The 25,814-nt window shown below is 39.9% G+C and overlaps 1 protein-coding gene and 1 long non-coding RNA gene across 10 annotated transcripts in view; one reads left to right on the top strand and one right to left on the bottom strand.

Annotated features, from left to right (window-relative positions):
• The window catches only part of LOC149180757 (immune-associated nucleotide-binding protein 9-like), a 294,625-nt gene that overhangs the window by 145,223 nt on the left and 123,588 nt on the right, over positions 1–25,814 (top strand). For both annotated transcript variants that reach the window (XM_089416279.1, XM_089416278.1), the window contains exon 2: positions 615–889. In XM_089416279.1, the coding sequence (XP_089272405.1) occupies positions 615–889 (275 nt within the window). The remainder of the gene's footprint in view (positions 1–614; positions 890–25,814) is intronic.
• LOC149180758 (uncharacterized) overlaps positions 1–25,814 on the bottom strand; it is a 100,839-nt gene that overhangs the window by 44,937 nt on the left and 30,088 nt on the right. For 2 of the 8 annotated variants that reach the window (XR_016256965.1, XR_016256964.1), the window contains exon 4: positions 19,481–19,554. The exons of 4 other annotated variants lie outside the window; for them this stretch is intronic. This is a non-coding gene — a long non-coding RNA (uncharacterized LOC149180758). Of the gene's footprint in view, positions 1–9,821; positions 10,323–19,480; positions 19,555–25,814 lie in introns of those variants that run through there. 2 more of the 8 variants (XR_016256963.1, XR_016256961.1) reach the window with 2 other exon arrangements.

A 25,814-nucleotide genomic window follows, 5' to 3' on the forward strand; every position in this document is an offset into this window, starting at 1 on the left:
AATGGAATATAAATAAAGGAACTGCCAAATTTACAAAAAAAAAAAAAGTAATAAGTGAATATTTAAAATTTATTAAATAATTATATAATTATCCTAAAATTGATATAAAACTTAACCTAACAATGCACAATGTTAATTATAAATATAATAATAAATATAAAACCATTACCATTTTCATTATAATGAGCTATTTAATATGAGCAAAAAAATTTATTGATGAGAGAAACCCATTATTCCCTATTTCATGTTTACACATGGTAAACTAGACGAAAATAATTATATACTTTACTAAATTACAATATTTAAGAGTTAGTTTTTCTCTAGTACTCCACCTCCTACGCAAAGATAAGTGCATCGGAATGCGTGAATATTAGCTTGTTCTTCATGAGCTATTTGTTGCGAAATTTTCGCTAGTTCTTTATGGGTTATTTGTTACATTTAGGTGTGGTATTATGGTTCCGTTTATGGATGTTTTGTTTAGCATGGTTTTCTTTTAATATTAATGAGTGTTTGTACACAGTTTGAATTTGTAGTCAACGGTTTGGTTATGAATGTGGTGTAAAAAATTATTGTGAACTTGTTAATAAACTAAGTTATTAAGCTTTCCATTACAGGTCTCTTTGATCCTAATGTCACACCAGAGTTTCTGGGCAAAGAAATCGTCAAATGTATTCAGCTCGCAAAAGAGGGACTCCATGGAGTTCTTTTGGTACTGTCCGTTAAAAATCGATTTTCTACAGAAGAAGCCACTACCTTACCCACCTTGCAGGCGTTGTTTGGTGATAAAATTATCAATTACATGGTCGTTATCTTTACCGGTGGTGATGAGTTGGAAGCCAACGAACAGTCATTGGAAGACTACTTGCGTGACAGCTCACCTACGCTTCGGGTTCGTTTTTTCACCTTTTTTTTGGTAGAAATTTTCTTTTCTTTTCTAAAAAAGATTCAACTCTTCAAATAGTTTTTGTACGTATTGTTCACAAATAACAATCAAATGACTTCTATCACGACCATTGTCTTCAAGAAAACTGATTTCATTTCAGTAGAGCCTTTCATCTTATACATTAGTAATACACAGGAAAGCATTTGGACCAATTTTTCTTTTTATTTTTCTTTTTCTTTGGCACCTCAAATTGACGCCCCAAGTTTAAAGAGCCAATATCGATGCATTTGGAGTGAAACAATTTTATTTTTTTTGGTTGGCACTTCAAATTGACGGCCCAAGTTTAAAGATATTTCCTTAAATTTTGATTCTTTTCTTTTTATTAAGATAGTTATTTATACATAATATTATTTTTTCTATTTCAATTTTAATTAAATTAATTTTATTTATGAATCACATTGTATTTTTTTATTTATTATTAATATTTTTTCAATTTTATATTAAAAATTGAATTAATTATATATATTGAAATATTTTATTTATGAATCACATTGTATTTTTATTTATTTATTATTAATATTTTTTAAATTTTACATATTAATTTTATATTAAAAATTGAATTAATTACAAATCTCTTCCATATTATGTGTTTTTTTTTTCTCTGCAAAATCACATTAATAATCTATGTTCAAAGCATCTAGAATCATCAATTGTAATTCATCATAAGTGTTATTCATTATAAAGTCTCATCTAAGAATAAAGTCGAAAAATATAAAAATGAAATAAAATCCCAAAAGTCAAAGATTAATAGTAACATTTCAAATTGAATAAAAAAACATTTTAATATGACCTCTAACAGCAAATTAATTAATAAAACATTTAATTAATTAATAAAACATGTGAGAGAAATTAAAGAATTCTAATAATACAAAATTAAATACCAAAAAAAATATAAAATAAAGAATAAAAAAATAAAATAAGGAAATTAAGCTCTAGAAGAATATATATATATATATATATATATATATCAAAATTCAAAATTAAGAGTACAACTTATAAGATTGGGAAACAATATTCTGATATAAAAAAATTTAGAGAAAGAGAGAAATATATATAAAAAGGAAAAGGAAAAGGAAAAGGAAACTAAAAATATTTAGTATATTTAATACCTCTCACTAGTTTGTAATTTACTTTTTACTACAACTACTTGGAATATTATGCTTTGATTGTAAGGCCTAGCCATAAATTTAAATCTTTAAAGTTTATTTTAAATCTTATTAATAAGTTGGATATGGCACCCAAAGAAATTAAGGGGAAAATGTATTAACTGAAAGCTTCACTTCATGGGACACGTACTCACATAACTAGAGATAAATCATCTTAGTTGGAAAAGAATCACATAGGTTATGAGGAGAAATTGAGGCATTTGATTTGGGAGATTGGAAAAAGAATTTGATTCCTCAAACAAAATGTTGTTAAGGAAAGGAAGAAAGACACTACCTGATAAGGTATTTAGCGCTGGTTGGGCACTGGAATCCCTAAATCACAATTGGATTCTATAATATCCTAAGCTAGAGTTTTGGTCCAAAATGCCTTGCCAAAGACACTATGAGGTATGAAAATGGAAACAGGCAGAGGGGAAGAAATTGTAGTGATACCATTCTTGTTGGATGGGAGAAATGATCTCAGTCCTCTTTAAATCTCTTCTTAGTCTAAACATTAGCATATAAGTATTTGATTGGTTGATTTGCACAAATAAAGTTTTTCCTATGAATTGCAGTGATATAGATATCTCTCCAAAGGTTTTGTTATGAGATATAGTAATGATTGGTCATACTGGAATAGTATAACTTTCGTGAAAAGAATTTTGTGATTTGATAGAATTGTTAGGAATGTAAATGTGTTAGAAAACCTACACAAATGAATCTAGCTAGTAAAGGTTGAACACACAACTTCGCAGAGCAAAAACACTAAAATAAAATCGAAAGAACAAAAATAATGATTCATTCAGAAAATAGTTTACAATGCTCATGATATAGCATTATTGGGTGAAGATCCAAAGGTAATGCACCATAGTGGTGATCAATGAGAGGACTCAACACCTTCAGCAAGTTCTAGAGAGAACTAGCAAGTTGCGGAGTGAAAGGAGGAGTAAATCATGCAGAATAACTAGCGAGTTGCAAAGTGAAAGGAGGAGAAAATCAGGGAGTAAACCGTGCAAAAAGGATCTTGCATGTAGTCCCATGCTCTAAGTAAGTGTCTGCATGTGCCAATAATGAAGGTCCTAGGTGTGTAGTACCTCCAACACCCACCCTGAACACCACCATGGGGAAAAATAGAAAATGGGCCCTGGCAACTAAAGCCAAATGTCACCCAAAATACAGTGCAACTTGTACTAAAATTGAGGAAAGAGGGAAAACCTCATTGGAAAAACTCCCCCTCAAAATACAATGTAATCAAAAGAAAAGAGGAAGGAAAGACAATTGCTAAGTAACTCTGTCCTTCACTCCAAGACGATCGCACAGAGAGCGAAACTTCTGCTCAGTGAATGCCTTGGTGAATATGTCTACAATTTGTTCTGCTGAAAGACAGAACTACAAATCAATGACCCGATCATGTACTAAGTCTCTGATGTAGTGCATATGGATCTCTATGTGCCTCGTCCACTGTCGCTGTACTAGATCCCTACAAAATTTCAGAGTGCTCTGGTTGTTGCACCAGATGACAGTGGGCTGGTGGAACTGGACTCCCAACTCAGTGAGGAAGTGTTGCAGCCACAGAGCTTGAATGATGATGTTGACTACTCCTCTGTACTCGGGCTCAACTCAGGAGAGAGCAATAGCAGCCTACTTCTTGCTCGACCAACAAATAGGGCCAGACCCTAGACTAAGTGAATATCCAGAGATGGACTTGCAATCAATGTTGTCGCCCGCCCAATCAGAATCTGTGAAGCCAAGGAGATTCAATGTAGTGCTTGTTGCATAGTGAATCTCGAAGGCGATGGTGCCCTGCACATATCGGAGGATGCGCTTGGCAGCGTTCTAGTGTAGCTCATGTGACTCCTACATGTATCTAGAAACTGCCCCTACTGCATATGAGAGATATGGTCTGGAGTGGGTGAGGTACAGTAAGCTCCCTACTAGCTTTCAGTAGAAAGTACTATCAACTAATGGAGTGTCACCTCCATCCTCAAGGTGGACCCCAGACAGAAAAGGAGTCGGCCCTGGCTTGCAGTTAGTCATGTGAAATCTCTCGAGAAGATCCCGTGCATACTTAGCCTAAGAGAGTTTGATGCCCGTGGCATCCTGGCTGATCTCAAGACCAAGAAAGAAGTGTAATGGACCCATGTCCGTCATTAAGAACCTATCATGCAAGGCCCTCTTGACTGCAGCAATGATTGAAGCCAAGCTGCCGGTGATCAGGAGATCATCCACATACAAAACTAAGATAAGAAGAGAATCACGAGTCTTGAGCATGTAAACATTCAGATCAGACTTACATCTTTCGAAGTTTTGTGATAAGAGAAAAGAATCCATCTTTGCATACCAAGCTCTTGGGGCCTACTTAAGGCCATAGAGAGACTTCTTCAATCTATAGACCAAATATGAATCTGAATGAAGCCATGTGGCTACTCCATGTAGATCACCTCAGATAGGTCTCCATGAAGAAAGGCATTCTTCACATCCATCTGATGTACTTCCCACCCCTGGGCAGCCGCAATGGTAAGTGCAAGGTGTATGGAATCCATCTTTGCTACTGGAGCAAAGGTCTCATCATAATCAATGCCATGCACTTGCTGGAAGCCTTTAGCTACTAGCCTAGCTTTCTGTCTGATGATTTTCCCATCTGCAACACTCTTGGTCCTATAGACCCATTTGCATCGAACAAGTTTCCTTCCTGAAGGAAGGGGGACCAGATCCCAGGTCTCATTCTCGAGGAGGGAGTTATACTCCTCCATGGCGAACTCCTAAGAGGGATGCCCAGGAGCCTCAACATAAGACTGTGGATCAAAAGACTTAACCAAGTGACACTGCTAGGATGGCGTTGGTTCAGTGGCAGTGAGGGTAAGAGGAGGCTCAATAAACTCTGAGCTAGTCCTCTGCGGATCAGAATTATCCCCCACAGGACCATTTCTAGCAGCTGGGTGGTCTTGTGCATATATCTCACTTAAGCTCCTTGTTCTCTTATTTATGACAGGAGAAGTTGATTCACTGCTAGAAGCTCGATCTGGCCTTGGATGTGGATCATCATATGCATGCACTAGATTTGTATATGAAGACTCTATCTATGCATCTGTATGATCTACCTTGGCATCTGCATGCTCTGTATCTGCATCTGATTGTACTGAGTCATCATCTCGGACATGAGGTAGATAAAACATGTCTGCATGTGACAATTAAGGTGCATGCGAGAGACTTTCCTCAAATTTAACACTTCGCTCAATGATGAGTTTGTTCGTAGAGGCAATTAAGAGTCGGCATCCCTTCACACCATTAGGTATCCAACAAAGATGCACTCAATGCTCCGTGGATCAAGAGCTTTCCTCTTTTCAGAGGGGACCCTAGCCCATGCTTGGGTGCTGAAAACACGGAAGTGGGTGACCTCCGGTTTAGTGCCGCTCCAAGCCTTAAAGGGGGTCTGATCCTTCACAGACCTATGAGGAGATCTGTTCTGGATGTAGTTAGCACAATTAAGTTCTTCAGCCCATAGCTTATGAGGTAGTGACTTAGCATGCACCATGCAGGAAGCCATCTCTTTGAGAGATTGGTTCTTTCTCTCAGTAACTCTGTTCTGCTGCAGAGTGTATGGAACTATGTGTTGCAACTGTATGTTAGACTAAAGGCAAAGGTTCTAAAGTGTTGTGTCAACATATTTCCCCCCCATTGTCTGTACGGAGGGCTTTGATCTTTCTCTCTGACTGTGTCTCAACTAGTGCTTTGAAATCTCCAAAGTGTGCAAAAACTTCAGATTTGGCCCTCAGAAGATACACCCAAGTATACCATGAGAAATCATCAATAAATGTAAGAACATACATTGCTTTGTTGATGGAAGGATGAGGAAAAGGCCCCATGAGATCACAATGGATTAGATCTAGAGGAGAGGATGCTCTATGAGTCTTGCGGGTGTCAAAATTTTCTCTAAGATGTTTGCCAAGGACACACCCTTCACAAACTCCTTTGGAGAAACTGGTATTTGTCAAGCCTTCCACCATCTCATGTTTGCTTAGCTGCTCATTGGTTGGAATTTTCGAGCTGCTATGTAGGTCATATATGTTCACTGCATCTGGAGTGAATTCCACTTTCTTTCCAGTGTCAGAATGAGTGATCTGATAAACTAAAAGTAGGTTTACCGAAACTTTTGGAACATGAAGCACATCTTCAAAGCTTCCATGTAAAAGTTCCACTCTACCTTTTCCGGTGACCTCAATAGTTGAGTCATCTCCCATGAGAATGGGTGGTCCTTTGCATGCACCTAAAGAGGAATAGACATCCTATGTAGCATCCATATGATGTGATGCACCAGAATCTATAATCCATGCATCAGAGGAAGCGTTAATTGCAACTAAAGCATGAAAATTTTTACCTTTCCCATGTGGCGAATCCTTAGTTTTCTTCTTGGCGCCTTGAGGGATGTGGTCCCCAAGGTTGTTCTTCTGAAGGATTTCTGCCATTTGGTCAATTTGTTTTTTCATGCAGGAGGATTTCAGATGGAATCCTCGATGACAGTAAGTGCATTTGTCTCATTTCTTCCCTTTCTCATTTCTAGAGCCAGAGGATTCATTGAAGGGCTTGGTGTACCCTTCCTTCCTTGGATGGGAATGCACTTTTCCCTTGTCTTTTTGTTGCTGAGTTTTCAGATTTGAATCAGATCTGTGATTTTTATTGTGGCTGCCATCATGCACAGCAAGTGCATGCACTTTTGGAGGTTTGATTTTCCCCATGCCAATGAGTTTATCTTGCTCAAAAGTAAGGGACTCCATGAACTCTTTGAGAGAAAGCATAGTGTAGGATTTACCTGTTGCGAGCCTTACTAAATGAAATGTACACACAAAGATGGAGTATTCTGGTCCAAGCTTTCACATAATAGAGAGAACTTGGCGACTCTCCTCCTTGGATTTGTCAATTCCACAACCCTTGAGTTGCAACAATAGATCACTATATTTGGTGAAGAAGTCTTGAATTCTGTCATAGTTTCCAATGAGAGCAGCTCCACTTCGAGAAGATGTCCTTTCTTCTCATCCTATTTCCCATAGATTTCTTCAACCTTTTTCCAAATCTCATTGGGATTATTGTAGGCAGATAGATGAAACTACAACTTTGGGGAGATGCACATGCATATATGGATCCGTGGGCCTCCTCCATGCTGTTGAGGTACTTGGATTTCTATATGGCTGGAGTGGATTCCTCTTTTGCAGCCATGGTAATCCTGTACAACCCTTTTTGATGAAGGTATCGAGCCATTTGGTCCTTCCATTCGCGATAGTTGTACAATGTTAGGATCGATGCTTTGGGAAATTCCATTTTTCTGTCAATCTTCGATCTCCAAGCTGTAACACCTACAAAATAAACTACTGGTGCGCCTTTTATCTAGCAACCTGTGGACTCTGATACCATGTAAATGTGTTAGAAAACTTACACAAATGAATCTAGCTAGTAAAGGTTGAACACACAGATTTGCAGAGAAAAAACACTAGAAGAAAATCAAAAGAACAAAAAGAATGATTCATTCAGAAAATAGGTTACAATGATCATGATATAGCATTACTGGGTGAAGATCCCAAGGTAATGCACCATTGTGGTGATCAATGAGAGGACTCAACACCTACATCAAGTTCTGGAGAGAACTAGCCAGTTGCGGAGTGAAAGGAGGAGCAAATCAGGGAGTAAATCATGCAGAAGAACTAGCCAGTTGTGGAGCGAAAGGAGGAGCGAATCAGGCAACAAATCATGTAGAAAGGATCTTACATGTGGTCCCATGCTCTAACTAGGTGTCTGCATGTGCCAGTAATGAAGGTCCTAAGGGTGTAGTACCTCCAACAATCAATAGATTTGATATGGAAGATGTGAAGAATGAATATTACATGTTAAATAATTCTCGATAATCATATATGTTTAACAGGTTAGTTCCAAATTTAATGGACACAAGCTGATTACTTGAAACAATCCTTGTTTTCTATAATATATATAAACCTATGCATTGGGAAGGGTGAGTGAAAGATCTCGTAAATATACCACGTCCTACTTACCCACTGAATATTGGTAATAAAAATAACTAATAAGAAATGGGTAGAATGACCCAACTGGAAAATTTGGTAAGCAAACTTTTAATGAATCGATAAACATTGAAATAATCAATACAACAAGTAAGAAGTGCAACAAAAAAGGAGCATTTAAAGTGTACCTGAAGTAATTGTATACAGAGAAGAATTAAAATAGTGATGTATATGACAATGGAACCCCGTAGTTACGAGCCACATAATCTACTGGTAATAGAAATTTTAATTCAAGAAAAGACCACAAACATGTAACATCATTGTGGGCTAAGGTGCAGGTGCAACTTTTTGGACACATTGAAAACTTCTCCCATTAATAGTGCCAAACCCTAGGACTTAGGTTTAAGAAGATGTAAAAAACCAGATATCTAATTGGAAGACAATAATGAACAATACATTTATATAATAGATCAGGACATGGCCCAAAACATAATTCTTTTTCTTTATTTTTTTTTTTCACATACTTTCCTAAGAATCTAAACTGAATTCTATAGGAACAAACTATCACTAAAATTAAACTAGAAATTGCACCAAGGGGTGCAAAAGAAAGTCTATAAGAGGAGTGGGTATTGTGGAATGCTATGTTTAAGAAAACATGTTTCAAAGTATAATGGATGTGTATATTTTTTCTGAATATGAGGAGCGAGGAATGTGGAAGAAAATGGTTGAGAAAACATAATTAATGGGTTTTTATATTTTTTTGTAGGTTATTTGAGAATAAGTAGTTAAGGTCAACAGAAATACAACTGAAATACATAGCCATTATAGTGATAAAGGGAATAAAAGGAATGTAGTTGATGTTGAAAAGTGTCATTTCTATTGATTTTCAGCATCACTCTCCTAAGAGATGCAAAGCATTATTTTGTTTTTATATGAAAGTGTTTTAAAGTTGTACATTTGAACCGTTTTGGGAAATATTTGGTATAAATGTAATAATATAGATCTAATTCCATCGGTGTGAAGAATTATTTTTTTTCAAGTATGAAAAATAGATTAATTTGTAAAGTTGTCCTCTATAAATAATAAAATTGCCATTTTTTTTACAATGAGTGTCATATTTACTTCGTTTACAAATGCATAAGCACATATTGTATCAATGTGTTAAGTAGCACTAGTGGTTGGTTGTTCCCACTCATTTTTTTTTTGTAGAGGAGACACTATGAATGTGGACGTTGTTTATCTAATTAGTTAAGTATTTCTATAAGTTAGAGTATATGATTGCTTCTGCTTTTTTTGTGATTGATGTTGTTTGTGCTTTTGACCGAAGTGGCAATAGATAGAGTTCTTTGGATGGGAAAGGGTTCATTTTGATATGCTCATGCAATGAAGTTTTAGTTTTCCCCTTGTATTACAAGAACAATTGTGTTTGAAAGGCACCAGTTTTTTGAACGAGTAGAAGAAAAAGGGAATTAATGTTATTTAGCTTCCAAATAGATCAGTAAATATGTATTGTTTGCTATTTGTAGTACCATCGTAGGACTCTATTTTGGACGTGTATTTAGCAGTTTTGTTCGATGTATTGTCATATAGTTGAAATGCAAAAAGTTAGTTTGCATGTTGTGTAAAGAATTTATTTGTTTGTAAAGTTTGTAAGCCAGTGAGAAGATAAAAAAAAGGGAGGAAAGGAAGGGATAAACAAAGGAAATAGTGAGAAGAAAATAATGGGAATGTGAGCGAAAAAGGTGTGTATATAAGACAGTGACAAGTAAGAAAAGTGCTACAAAGAAATAAATTTGTGGTATCCATGAAAGCAGAAACATCCTAAGGATGGGGGATAGGAAGTGATTGTATTTGGACAAAGAAGGAGTTGTGTGTCCCCCATTTGAAGAAAACACCAGACGTAAATATAATCTCATGTGTGGCATCTGCAACACGATTTGAGATTCAGAGTTGAGACATAGTCAATACTCTGAGAGGAGATGCCAGTTCAAGATACTTTGAGAGGAGACCCCTGTTTGCATCCCTTTAGTGTTTATGGATGAGGACATGCATGAAATTCTTAATCCTTCGAAGTAGCTGGAGAGTAGGCTTCATATAAAGCCACAAATTTTCGACAAATTTGCCCAGAGTAGGAACCATGACTGTATGTTTGAAAGAGTAGCCTCTTGTTCATGTATTTCTTGGCAAAATTGTTAGAGGTGGGAAGGAGCTTGTATATCCATTTTCCTATTCAAGAAGCAACAAACAAATAAGGTTTAAGTAAACATAAATAAAAAAATAAATAATTGAAAAATAAAACATAAAATATATATAGCATTAACATGCAACAACCACAACACAATAGCAATAGAGAAGGGAAAAAATAAACATGAATGTGAGTTTTGTTTTTTTAATGAGAGATGAGGCGAAAAAGGTGAAAATGCATTGGAGAGGAAGTTAAACTACCTTACATAGAATGTCTTCAAGGAGGTGGCTTCATAGATTTAGAGAAAAGATACATTTCTTCTCTATTTCTACATATCAGGTAAGGATTATCTTGCATGAGTGAGTAGCATGAGAAAGAAAAAGCAACAGAGATGTAAAGGTCGTTCAATGATGTGACTCTAGATATGGCTATGAATGTTAGGCCTTGCATGGATCAATCCAATGTCAATTATTGCTTTCTGGAGGGTCATACCTTGTGATTTCTAGATTGTTACAACCCATCCCATGTGAAGGGGCATTTGTGTGCAATAAGCCCCTTGTTATTGGGGGATTGACACATAATTTGGATGTGAAATGTCTAATGGTGGACCTTTCTAGTGAATGACATCAACAACAACAAATGATGGGAGTTCTAGGGGCCAACAACTAGATGCATCTAGGAGATAGCAACAACTTTGCCAAGTGACCCATTAACAAGGCCCAGTTCAACCCACAAATTGAGTGTTAGGATGACTTGTTGTCCAACTCATAGAATTACTTTTGTGGCAAGTTATTCATCCTCTTGAGTGGATGATGACATTTGTTTCATTTGTTGGGTAGAACAATGCACAATTGACATGTTCATTTTTTTTAGCATGGCTTTATTGTGGAGAGCTACTAATGCATTAGTTGCATAAAGGTGCATAGAATTTTTGAAGGTTTGTTGCTCATAGGGTGGAAGTTTGGATTTTGTGCGTGCCATGAGAAGTTTCCAATCATCTAGTGTGGGGGTTGCATTGCGAATATTGAAAAGGAGTTGTCATAATGAAATATGAGTAGCACATGTGCCTTATTGGAAAAAAATTGTTGGAAGTGTTACAATTGTGTCAAAGCTTCGCCAAAGAGGATTTCCACGAGATGTGCCCACATACATTGGTGTATATTTGACATGAGGAAACTATTTGAGGTCACCTACAAGGATTATGGAGCAACCGAATGGGGTGTTTCGATTGGATGGGAATGCTTCTCGCAAACGGTCATCAATTTGAGCAAGCATTTTAAGGCCACTGAAGCTCTTATCATCATTGAGAATGTACTTCACATGTTGAAGTTGTCCTTGAAGGTTTAGTAGGGATTGACATTCAAGAGGTTGCATAGAGGATACAGGGATGTGAAGGCAAGAGTGTATTATAAGTGCATTTATGTGGCATTCTGCAAAAATGGTTGCAGCAAGGAAGAGTAAAGGGTTAGCTCTATTGTGAGAGGGAGAAAGGAAGGCGTTTCTGAGGCATTCAATCAAGAAATATTTGTCAGTGCGAGTAGTTCCTTGGATAAGCATGTTTAGTGGTGGTTTGGAGGCCATGTAGCAATTTATGGAAAGGGAAGTACAAAAGAAGTCCACTCCAACAAAAGCGGACATATAATTCTGAATCTGTAGATGGAATAGAGGTATAGCGAGGAATGACACATATGACCATGGAAGGGGAGATGTGTTCCAATGGTGATGTCTTGTGATGAGAGGAAAATGACCATGAACACATGACTTCAATAAGAGAATGATTCAAGAGAGGGAGGTCTTTGCATCTATGAAGTGATGAAGGGTAAACAGATCTTAAAACTTTTCTCTTTATGTTAAGGGAGACAAAAGAGTGGTTGCATTTTGTTAGTGGGAGTTTTTGGAGCATGTGGCATGTTTCTTGTCCACAAATGTCCCTATTAGCAACGAGTTTGATGAAGAGTTTGCAAACGATAGTGACAGTCGAGGCGTTGAGGGGAAAACTCATGGAAAGGTGGGAAAGCATTTGGTGGTAGCTTTTTGATTTAGACTATGCTTTTGTTGCATATTTCGATATGTAGTTCAAAACGACATGGAGAGAAAGTATAGTACCTAAGTGAATGTTGGCCCTCCAAATTGCAATCATGTGAGGGTTGTGGACATTAAGCTTTTCATCATTTCTAGCAAGATAATATGTTTTACGACCAGAAGTATTAATGTCCATCGAAGAGGAATCACACAATTCCCAAGGGACTCCATAGCGGCATGATGTGGAATTGTTCATTTTGTGAAGGAAGGTAGAGGAATGGCAGTTTGTGTGCCTTTCGACAAAGTTAACAAGTTCCTTGTAGTCTTGTTGTTAATTAGAAGAGAGAATTTCAGGGGTTGCAAGGAGGCAGGGATCATGAACCGATGTTCGATGGATTCTGGAATGTCTTTGATGGAGGGTCCGAGGGTTCCAAGCAGTAATGTATGAATCCAAAAAAAAAATTAGCAACAACAACACTCTCTTCATAAATTCAATTGAGGTGATCCATTGTCAGTGCATTTGAGAACCATAGGAAGCCATGTAGATGTGCAGATCCTCTATGTTTCCATTCATACCTATGGGGAGAAGAAAGAAAGCAAGAGGTTTTTATGAAAGAAATTGGACATAAAGGATAGAAGACAAACAAGGGTAGTTTTAAACCTGTACCAAAAATCCTTTACAAGGAACCCTTTTAGTAGGACCTCTTCTAATAAGATTGTGAATCTGAAATGGATATATGGAGATGCACGATGCGGGTTTGCAGCAAGGTTTTGGATCCTCCATCAAGATTGCTCATGCGCATTGGAAGGAGGTTTAAAAGGTGTGGCCATATGCAAGTCACGCCATTTTGTATGAGATGCACTTAATGCGAAGAAGAAGGTAGGGCTACCTTGTTGAATGATTGTTGGGCGCGAGATCCCCCAAGAGTAGTTTTGGGGCTAAAAGCCCATATTTTGGTCAAATTTTGTAATCCAAATGTAAAGACTCCACATTTTGTGGTCGCAAAGCACGTAGATGTTAAAGAATCATAGGGTTGTCCGCCCTTATATCGGAAATGTAATGTTGGCTATAAAAGACCTACCCATGGTCTGCGGACCATGGGATTGTATAAATAGAGTTAAGCTCTAAGTAGTTAGAAATAAGCAAGAATGAAGCATCGACATGTATGAGAGATAGCTCTGAAGTAGAAGTCTAAGTTTGGGTCGTAGCATAGGTAGAGGCCTAAGTGCACAGAGGCCTAGAAGTCCGCAGCTGAGTACGCGGATCCCTTCAGCTAAGTGCACAAGGCGAGTTGAGTTTGTAACCATTTGGAATTATCAATAAAAAGAAGTATTCTACAATTTCTGCGTCTTTAATTCCTGTATATGCATCTTGTTATGTTAGGTATGAATTACACTTATAATGCTTATATGATGCGTGAATGTATGTAAATGTGTTGGTTAAGTGAATGCAAGTAAGAACATTTGTTTACGCGAAGCTAACTAAGATCGGTTAATAAGATAAGTAAAACACTTAGCCTGGTTTGGGAGATATCACAGTTCGCTGCCCTAAACAATACGAAAGCCCCTGAGCTGCAGGTTAGGGCTGCACGAAAGCCAATTGTACCCTTTCGCAAAGGCACTGAAGGGTGGAACAAAGGGCTAAACAACTTGTGTGAAGGAAGGTACAACCAGAATAAACTGACATCAAGGGTGCGGAAACTTGGTTACAAAATCCCCCAATACTACTTTGGGTGTGACTTCAGTTCGCGCTCTATGGGCTGATGTCAAAAGTGCCAATAGTGTAGGGTTTTGTTTGGCTAATTAATGCTGAACCTGGGTCAAGCCCCCTCAAGCCAACAAACGGTTCTGTTGCCGAGACCGGAATCTGCATAAGAGTTGTGTGATGTAGTATCACTGGAATCCAACTAAGAAAGAAATTGAAGGTGGGTTGGACAGAAGGATTCACGAGTTTGTGACACAAGAAAATAGACACCCGCGACTGTCAAAAGAACAGTGGTTGGACCGATACCTATATATCGAGATCCAGGAAATGTTTTTTGCCTTCTTTCCTACCGAACTATACGAGTGGATCACGAAGCTAGTAGATAGCCAAGGAAAGTGGAAACTTGATGGTCCTATTATGTGGGCACCAGAGCTAGTGTGAAGCTTGGAAGCATCAAAGGATAAGATCATTGGCTCAATCGCGTTGTGAGAGGATTTGTTACTGAATTCATCATCGACACCTCGGTCAGCTATAGCAAGGCGGAGCAATGCTTTTTCAAAGGACCACGAGGTAAGTAAGTAAAATCTTTGAATACTTGGATTAAGATACTATTGTGTAGAAAATTGGTTATGTAGCTACCTTGATGTTCAAGACTATGCGAAGTGGAAAAACTTACAGGAACAAAGGAAATAAGGGTCTGGAGTATAGTTCCTTGATTTCACCTCCATGAAGAGACGAAGAAGGAATAGCGAAGGTTTCTTTACGAAGCGCTATTCAGTTAATAAGACAAGGATTCCTACGAATACCACCTCCGCCCACACCACCTCCAACTTCATCGCCATCGCCTCCAGCTTCACCAAACCACCTCCACCTCCACCGCAATTCAGTATGGTGAATACAATGAAGTTGCCTTTGTTCAAAGGTTTAGGAAATGAGGACCCGAACTAATTTTGGTTCATTGTAAGGGTTGTATGGGAAGCTCAAGGTGTTATAGATGACCATATAAAGAAGGAAACATTGGTTAGCGCTCTACAAGATCGCGCGGTAACCTGGTATATTAAGTACTCCAACGATAACTCGAATGCTAGAGTAGCAGACATCCAAGCAGCACTAAATAGGGAATTTAGTAGGCCTAAATCTGAATCACAGTCGATGTGCGATTCAAAGAGATCGCAATGCACCCAGGTGAGATGCCTTGGGAACTAGATCAGAGGCTGAAATGTATGATCTGTGAAGCCAACATGAACTTGACTGATGGAAAACATCGTGAGTGGTTTGTGGCTTTGCTACTACCACACTTAAGGAGTGCGTTGTCGCAGCAGAAGATAACCACTTAGGCAGAGGCCTTGAAGATTGCCATGAAACTACATTAGACTCTGATGCAAGATCCTAATCTAGGAGTCCAATAGATCCATGCATAGCTGAAGAATCTGTGCCTTGAGATGCAAAGTTTGAAGCAGGACAAGACATTTTGGCCAGAGGTACACGAGGAAGTATGGTGCTTGAAATGCAAGAGTCAGGGTCATGACAAAGACCATTGCGCAGTCTTTACAAATTACCTTGCAGGAGGAGGACCGATGGCTTTAAGGCCAGAAGCTCAAGAAAGACCTAGTGTAATGCCTGCTTTATGGTGTGCTATCTTTCAAGTAGCCAGAATACATGCCACAGATAACTGCCACTTATTACAGAAGTATGTACAAGCATCACAACAGTTTTTCTCCAACTTTTGTAGGTCGGTAGGACATGATGAGCATACTTGCAGGAGCTATGAATTGATGATGGATAGAACTCCCACCTATAGGGTTCAGGCTGAAACATGGCCCCTTGATCAAAATGCGGGGATGGTATGGACAGGATTTCAGGGGTTCGGACGAGGCCAAGTTAGAGGAGGACCTCGTAGAGGTCACAGACAATTGATTTGCTACAATTGCAGAGGACCAAGACACTATGCCTGTGATTGCACTAATCCAATGCATCCTTTGTGCAAGTATTGCATGTTGTTTGATCAGGAAACAGAAGATTGTCCTATGTTGATAGCTAAGATACGTGACAAAGGGACGCTACCATCTACCCCAACTCAGAACCTACAGATGATGAGGTTTGAGCCACACGAGGAAGATCTAAACATAAATACGCTGCTATGGAGTGGGATCGCGATAGGAGATGACAAGGGGAAACAATGAAAAGACAATACCTAGGATTGCAATGCCTTAACAAAAGAGGCTGAGTTTGATTTGGAGCATTCTTGGGAAGCTTTCATGGAAGCTAAGAAGAGCTTCGCTGAGGCCTCCACTTCAGGAAGCAAAGATAAACCTGAGCCAGAGATGGACCCCTTTATGTTCAAAACTTTCTTGGAAACCTGTATGAAGTTACTGCACGATAGTAAGGCTATGAAAGGGCTACAAGAACTCATCAATAGATGCACTAGAACCGTGCCAGGTGAACCGCTCGTAGTGCGAAAGATTGGCAAGCATAAGATAAGGACGGGACTGGAGATAAGACCAACCGTATAAATATGAGAGTATGAAATGGATTAGGTCATTTTGGAACTGGGGTTAGATCTGAATGTGCTATCAAAGCAGACTTGCGAGAGAATGGGGAGACCTGCACTACAATGGTCTCTGATTCAGCTAAGGATGGCGAATCAACATAAAATCATACCAATGGGGTGGCCGCACGGAACGACCGTGGATATTGAGGGAGCGAGCATGCTAGCAGATTTTGAAGTAATAGAGATTGTGGATTGACAACAATCCCTACCATGCACTCCTGGGATTCATCGGGCAATTGATATGAATTGGTTAATCAATCTGAAGAAGCGAAAGATGATCTTTGAGAAGAAATCATTGCGCGTACTAATACCCCTGGATCTTGCTAAAGGATCTCACTATACGAAACCAATCCCCGATTATGAGTGATGATGATATGGACTGCATCTATAAGATAACAGCGCGAGACCCAAGACTGGGTGAATCCCACCACAGAAGGATGGATTACATGGGAGTGCGAAAGTTCTTACACTTCGGATTCTGAGGAAGAAATAGAACGCGGGAAGAATCGGTTACATGAAGTAACCATGCTGAATTGCAACATGATGACCCGGTCGCTGCGTTGTGTGTTGTCAGAGGAAAGAAATTTGCCTAGCTATGATGGTCTAAATGAGATAGATGTCTTTTTGGGTGCATTTGAAAGGGAGGTACCAGAAAAGAAACTCTTCCAGGCCTTGGACTCGGCACTACACGCTACCCCTGCAAGATGGTGGGGTACGCACAAGGAAAGCTTTGATGATTGGCGTAAATTTAGGAGGATGATGAGAACACGATTTGGGAAACATAAGATGCAACTGACATACAAGTATTATGAGTAGAATGATCCGCGCGCGCAATTGGCCAAAGCGGAGAAGAACTATTCCACCACTGAGCATGAAGGGCTAGCTATGGTGTATGCGCTCTAGAAGTACTGAAACTACTTTCTAGGAGACCACTTTAAGATGTATACGGATCACTCCGAGCTGAAGTACCTGGTCAAATAAGCATGTGTTGGGGGGGGAAATCTATAGATGGCTCTTATTGTTACAAGAGTATGATTTTGAAGTTGTTGTGAAGCCTGGATGATTGAGCGTGGGACCAAATCATTTGTCGCGCTTCAAAACAGGGGAGGAACCTAATAACTTAGAGGAAGGATTACCTGACGCACAGCTCTTTGCTGTGCACATTACAGATAGTCATTTTGAGAATATAATACACTTCCTAACAACAAGAACTACATCAAAATGATACTTTGTCCAACAAAAAAAGGAATTAGTGGTGCGCGTGGCAAATTGCTCTGTCATTGCTGGGCATCTATACAAGATGGGGACTAATGAGATACTCTGAAGGTATGTACTTGAATTCAAACAAAGCAACATTCTCGTAGATGTTCATGGGGGCACCGCAGGAGGACATTATGCAAGGAGAGAAACCGCACAGAAAATTCTACACGCTGGCTTATGGTGGCCAACCCTTCATCAGGATTCAAAAGCATATTGCAAGGCGTGTGATGAATGTCAAAGAATAGGCAGGCCATCGTGGAGGTATGAAATGCCTTTGAATCCACAAATGATGTTGCAACCCTTTGAGAAGTGGGCAATAGATTTTGTAGGACCCATTCAGCCACAAGGGAAGACAAGGGCGAGGTACATTATCACTGCGACAAAATACTTGAATCATTGGGTAGAAGCGCAGCCGGTGAAGGATTGCATGCACGTGAATGCCATGAAGTTTCTATTTTAACATGTGCTGACACAATTTGTATGTCCAAGGATCTTGATGAGTGATTGTGGTACGTACTTCTTGAATGAGATGATCAATGCACTAACGAAGGAATTTCAGGTATACCACTAGAAGTTTAGACCTTATCACCCACAGGCTAACAAGATAGTGGAGGCTTTCAACAAGGTTTTTGAAAATGCGCTAACCAATGTTTGCAATGCTCAGTGAAGTGATTGGGACTCATGCATACTTGCAGTATTGTAGCTTTATCAGACAACATGAAAAAAGCTGACGAGACAAACCCCTTTTAGCGCTATCTATGGTGTGGAAGTTGTAATTCTTATGGAATACATCGTGCCTCTGCACATAGTAGCGCTCATAAGTATGACAGATCGCGAAGCCCTGGAAGAGAGGCTCACACAGTTGGATGAGCTTGAAGAGGAGAGATTTTTGGCTAGATTTCATCAACAGGTTCAAAAGCAACGTGAAAAAGCGTGGCATGACCGATATATTCAGCCGCACACCTTTAAGGTGAATGACTTGGTGTTGTTGTATATCAGTAGGTTTGATAAATTTCTAGGGAAATTTAGAATGCAATGGTTGGGGCCCTATGCTATTAAGGAGATTATTGACAATGGCACGGTCCAGTTGGTTAAGTTAAATGGAGAACCCTTCCTAGGAAAGGTGTATACTAGTCACTTGAAGCCATACACCAGTGGTTCGGCTATGTGACTAAATGAAAGTAGCACAGTATTAGCACTCCAAGTAGATGAAAGGAGGCGTGGGACTATAAACTACACTTCCTAGTTTAGGGAGCTGCGTGATTTCAAAACTATGCGAAGTAGCAAAGTGTCACAGGGTCTACGACAACACGAAGGAGACTGCGCTACTTGTGGAAATAGCGCATAGGTCCACCGGAAAGTGACCATTAAAGTCACTGTTCATGATTTGATGGTCAGATTATGGACAAATGGAGCGGGCAGCTAGCATTTAAGGCGAAATTTATGAATTAGATTCTTGAAAATATGCCGCTAGTCTAGCATTAATGGGCCAAATATGGGGGAACAGTTGGATTTGAATTCAAAATGCCCTATAAATTTGTGATGCACGAAAGTGTTCCCTCTGCGAACAGAGGCAACCCCTCTAGCCCTAGAGTGGGTCTAGTCACAGCAAGGACAAAACAACAATTAATTCTCTTAAATAGTCATCGTTGGAGGCCTACCTCAAACCGGTGGTTGATGAAGTTCCGTTGCACTAATCCAGCTTCTGTTCCCTTCTCCTTAATGAGAAATCAACCTGAAACACCATAAAGAAACAATAGAGCATGTAACCGAGAAATAAGAATGATCTATTTACTCATAAAGTCAAGAAGTCATGAGCTATCAAGTAAATTACATACAAGACATAGGAAATCATCATTGATTGTATTAATAATAAATCAAGAGTAAAGCTTACAACCAAGTCTTGACGTCGCAAGCCTTCTTAGAGGGTCCAACTAGTGTGTTTCTTCAAGTATTCACTCTCAAAGATGGGTCTCCCAAATAGAAATATATCTCTCTCTCATTCACAAGCTTTACATAAGTTCAAGGGCGCTCCACACCTTCTTGCAAAAAACAAAGCAATCCCACACTTGTCACACTCACACCAACTATCTATCAAACTCAAAAGTAACAGCAGCACTGTACAACCTAAAGAACTAGCAGATGATAGCAATGGCGAGTGATTTTATGGGAGAAGGGGTCTCCATGAAATGAGGGAGAGGGAGCTTATCCTCAGGGCAAGCAACACAAAAGACGGAACTACCATGCCAGAGGGAGGAGGGTGACCCAAACTGACCCAACAACCAGGTCCAGAGACATCTAGAAAGCCGACTGTTGGAACAAATTTGCCCAATCTGGATTGTCGCTAGTTCATAGCTAAACTTTAGCGCTGACATCGCTAGTAGGCAATGTATTCAGTGAAATCGTCGCTAAAGATAGCAATTAGCCTCGCGCCAGAGCATGAAATCCAACCGTCGCGGGAATCAGATGTACTCCTACGATGGAGGTGCGACTGGGCTGTTTATGACCGATGTCCGTTGCATATATTTAGTGAATTCTTGCGACAAGGCAAAAAACATAGGAAAAATGGGTCAATTAGCAACATAAGAGAGAACTTGTTCAATATGAGCATGTTTTATTGGACACATGACACAGTAGAAGGACTAGGGTGAAAGCAATGACAAATTATTGTGTAACAAATGCCCCCTAAAGTATGAAGCCTGAGAGAGTGGGAGGGGTGAAATGCTTTACGAAACTGTCTGAACTAGAACACCATCTTGAAGAACCTGCAGGCACAAGTACAATTGATACCTATGATAGTGAAATACATGTAGTCTAAGCATGGGCGCAGCCATCCAAAAGACATACAAACTAGGTCTATGGTATGGACGCAGCCATCCAACTAGTAAGACCGTGATAATGATAAAGGTATGGTCGCAGCCATCCATGAAGACTCAGGTATGGTCACAGCCATCCATCAATGAGTCATGTAATCACGGACCAATCCACACAACTTGAACATATGTAATCTGAGTTCGGGGTCTTGAAACCCAACCGATCATAGTACAAATTCTAGCATGCGAACAGATATGCTGAAGTCGATCATGATAAAAAGTCGCTTGATTACTGGTCAATGAGAAAAACCATTAACAAGCACGAGAGAAACCACCAATAATGCCAATGGCTCTCAAAGTACTGTCTAGTACAATCCACGACGTGCGAAGAATGAGCTGGAGTCGAACACTCGTGGAATCACCCAATCGACGACCAATGATGAAAGTTAATCGTTAAGTGCGAAGAACTTGCCATTGAGGCATACAAGCTCCAAGGTACCAAAAGGGATCTGTAGATTAGTCTCCTAGATAATGAGCTGATGTCGACAAGAGACGATCCATCATAGGAGAGCCATAATGTTTCCCCCATCAACGACACGAGATAAGGAACAAGTGGTAGATGGTGAAACAGAGTATTAGAGGAGGAGGTAAGAATGTGAACTGCAAAAGGATTATACTCTTGAATATGTCGGCGACACGACTCAGTAGGGTGGCATCATTCAGGTACCAAGGGATCAGAGGCTTGATGGAGACAGCACAAATCAGATGGAATGAGGCTAAATGGAAACCCAAAACCTCGGAAGGCCAAATGACGATATATGGATATCCCAACCCTGACAAGAAGCAGAAGTGTTGATGTTCAAGAGTGACTAACTACCATAGGTAACCAATGACAACTTCCAAATTTCCCCCACCATTGCTGGTGAATACCCCAATTATTTTTTGAAAACAAGCTTGAAGGGGATAGCATATGCTTGTAATATAAGTTTGACCTTCAGTCGAATCCAACCTAGTAATAGTTTAACGAGCCCTTGGGAGGAGAAGTTCGAGTCTCGTTATGGTGACGAGTCCAATGCCATCAGTGTTTAACAAGTCCGACATAGGTAAAACTCGGAGTCCTTTTCATGTTTAGAGAGTTTGAAAAAGACACGGAAAATAAAACTCCAGGGGGGTCATTTTTCATAGATTTGTGTCCCTCGAGCCCGAAAAAGTATAAAACAATACTTGAGAGAACTGCTTAACCATTATGATCAAGGAGTACTTTTCGTCATTAGTGACCTCGATCCGAAAGAGTAGAAAATCGATCAAAGCCACGTCATTTCGTAACCAAATACGAACCCGAAACAACAAAATCTCGGCAATCCTTTCGCATTTATATGGTCGGAAAAGAGCTTAAAGTAGACCACCTCTTATTTAGTTTAACGAGTCAAAAGGAATAACTCGGCAATCTTTTCGTCTTTTAAGTCAGAAAAGAGCATTAAAGAAGACTTTATGGATTAAGGGCATATAAAGTACGACATAACCCCGCCACCTATAGTTCTACACAAAACACGTCAAACATAAGACCTATTCGACATAAATGAATAATATATGTGGAAATACAGTTAAAACCCAAAAACCCCTAATTAAAAATGTGATATAAAAGAAAAACCCACACCCTAAAGTATAATTTTTTTATTTTTCCAAAAATTTACTATAAAAAGGGGTATGGTAATTCATTTTTTACCATTTACATTGCATATTTTTACCTTTGGGCATTTGGAGCACCAACGTGAGCAAATTTTTCAAGCTGATTTCGGCCTCATCCGTTCACGGTTCGTCCTGCAAGCTTTGCCAAGTAAGTACATTTCTTCTTGCGTTGCATTTTAGTAGGTTTTTTCATGGAATTTCGTGTTAGGTAGGTGGGTTTAGACAGATTTTCAAATCCGAGTCTGCCTCTCGGTCATCACAGAAAAGCTGCTCGGGTCCATGATGACCGAGCGTGATTACACGTACCACCCCTATGATCATTGCGAGAAACAGATGTACTCTCGCAGCGATTGCAGGAAAAATGAACTATTGACTTAGCGTCGTCACCGCTGTTTTGAAAACAATCGCGACAGTGACGTGAAGTTGAATTTTTGTGTAAATTATGGATTTAAAATTTATGAAAGGATCTCTAATTCGTTTTTCTTTTAATGCAGGGCAACATGGCATTTGTTTGGTAGGAATGAACTCACAATGATGAGGAAGCATTCAATGATGCCGGGTGCCGAAATGCTTTACATGCTTGCGAGCTACTGAAATTTTTTCTCATTCCACATCTTCGGGCTCAACCCAATTTGTTAGAGTTGCTAATTCATGCCTGGAACCCAACAGAGGGAAAGTTCATTATTTGTGACAAAGACATTGAGTTCGATGGTACGGACATATATTTCCTGACCGGATTATCCCGTCGCGGTGAGAGGCCGATTCTAGAGGGCCAACGAACCGGGGGCGAATCGCTAGACATGCTGATAGCACGAGTGTGCCTGAGGGCACGCAAATCAAATAGCAGGAAAGTGGCAATTCCCATGGTGGAAGACTTGGTTCTTCACGTAGTTCTATTTATGGTGACGAGGGCAGCGGGCTCCCAAGCCCAACACGAGGTAACGAAGATCCAACTCTGGTTGGCTCTTGAATGCCTCAACCCGAACATGTACAATTGGGTGGAAGCAGTGATGATCAACATGAAGAGACAGCTCACCAAATGCCATCGCGGGGAGGCGAAGAAATTTGGTTACGAGTCTATCTTGATCCTGCTCATGCTGGAGCGGGTGCCAGCACTGCAGTCGCAGGATATGGACTTGGACAGGCCCAGATCGCGGGAGACTCGGACCACACGGTGGGCGCATGTTATGCCACGAGGGGGTGGCGGATGACCAGTGTCATGGGGGACATTGTTCTGCTAGTGGCTGGATCACCAGACAATCTTCATCGAGGACTGGCCATATGCTAGTATGGACTTTCATGGAGACCCCGACATGCAGCTGCGTGCTGGTGATCAGTGGGACGATGGAGGTAAAACACTCAATCACACCACTTTTATATTTTGTCTTTTTATGATATTTTTTAGATTTTTTCATGCATATGTCCTAATGATGTAACTCTATGGTACTTGCAGACATGGGACCAGAGAGGCCTGTGGGACTAGCTCCAGAGGCACGGAGGGATCCACAGGGCATCAGAGAGCTGGCCTTGGTTCCCCCAGCTAGCAGTTTAGTGGAGATAGTGGCCCACAACCTTGAGGGCCTGACAGAGGGGATCCCTGATTACAGGGGGATCGATGAGATCCCCATAGAGTACCAGATACATACAGTAGGGGTGATACCTAGGGTGCATAGACTTTTGAGGCGAGTCGCACGAGTAGTGTTATGCTACAGGCAGCATAACCCACCGCAGTAGACATCTAGGTTTTATTTCTTGCTGATTTTTTTGAGATACATGTGTCTCAGATGTACGGAGAGCACAGAATCTATTTGGACATATACACTTATTTTTTGAGTGCCTCGGTGCGCCACACGATATATATATATATTCCTATGGTTCATTATTGTGTTTTGAATGCTTCTATATGCTGTTTGATTACATGCTGCGTAAATGTCTGTCTAATACATGATTTGCTAATGCATCAGTTAACGTGTTTAATCTTCTTGGAATGTGTTGATATGTAATAAAATCAAAATTTCTTTCCAACAATTTAACACGTAAATAAAACCTTAAAATCTGATGATCTCTGATGGAATAACACCCGTTAAGCTGGTGGACAACAAACTGAGAGTCCAGATTCACAACCAGTGTACGAATACCGAGGTTGATAGCCTCGGTTAGTAATTCAATAACAACACTATATTCAACAACATTGTTTGTGGTGCAACCCAGACAAACACCTTGAAGGTCTACTAACTCATCGTGAGGATCATAGATCACCCATGCCACAGAAGAAAGGTTCCGGGTACTACGGCAAGCACCATTAGCGAAACCAACGTAAGGTGTACCAGACATCTGTACAAGAAGCAAAAAAACACAATGAACGGCAATTACGCCTACACACCAAGCCAGACATGAAAACACACACACAACACACCTACTAACAACACACGTATGTACAAATCAAATGCATGGGGTTCATGCATAATATTTTGCAGATAAAGCCCATTTCGGGGCTTATCTAGAGGGTTCCCTTCATAATCAACTAGCTCATAGGCCCCTTTTTGCAAAAATCATTTTACAATATAAAGCCCATGCCACATAGGCTTGAATTTTCCTGCCCCCAACTTATCATTTTCTTGATCGTAGAGCAGGACTAAATCTCCTTCAACAAAAGAATGAGGATGGAAAATATGATCGAAGTGAGTTTTCACTTTCTTCTTCTATGCTTCAATGGCTAGAGAGGAGAGTCGATGGGTTTCGTCTAGCCACTCTAGGTAGAGAAGATGTTCTTCTACCGGAGTAGTGTTGGGGAGTAATTTGACGGCTAATTTCAGAGAAGGGATCTCACACTCAATCAAAAGGGTAGCCTCTAAACCATAAACCAATTGGAACGGGGTGAACCTAGTGGCATCCTTCACTGAAGTTCGGTAGGCCCATAAGGCGGAGAACAGCATCAAATGCGAGTTGGACTTGTGCATGCCCATGGGGCGTTGAAGCATCATGACTAAAACTTTGTTGACGGCTTCCACTTCGCCATTGGCCTGAGGATAGTACGATGTCGATTTATCATGTTGCAAGACTAGCTAGGTTGTTAATTCAGTCATCATATGATTACGAAAATGTTTACCGTGATCAGTGACGATAGCCTGAGGGACTCCGAACCATGAAATGACATGATTAAATAAAAATTGTGCCACTATGTGACCATATTTGGATAGTGTAAGCATCGCCTCGGCCCATTTTGTGAAATAATCAATGGCAACGATGATATACCCATGCCCCCCAGCTGAGCGAGGGTTACAAGTCATATAATCAATGCCCCATTTGGCAAAAGGGCCGACGGTAACGATAGGGTGCAACAGAGCAGGAGGCGTGTGCATCTTCCATTGGTAGATTTGGCACTCATGACAAGAGCAAACAGCAAGAATGCAATCCTTGAAGATAGAAGGCCAAAAATAACCAGCACATAGGATCTTCTGAGTAGTAGCATACCTGGACATATGACCATCAC

This window comes from Pinus tabuliformis, chromosome 3_2 (genome assembly GCF_031772625.1).
Source record: "Pinus tabuliformis cultivar Carrire ecotype Pingquan chromosome 3_2, CPIR1, whole genome shotgun sequence".
Lineage (NCBI taxonomy): Eukaryota > Viridiplantae > Streptophyta > Pinopsida > Pinales > Pinaceae > Pinus > Pinus tabuliformis.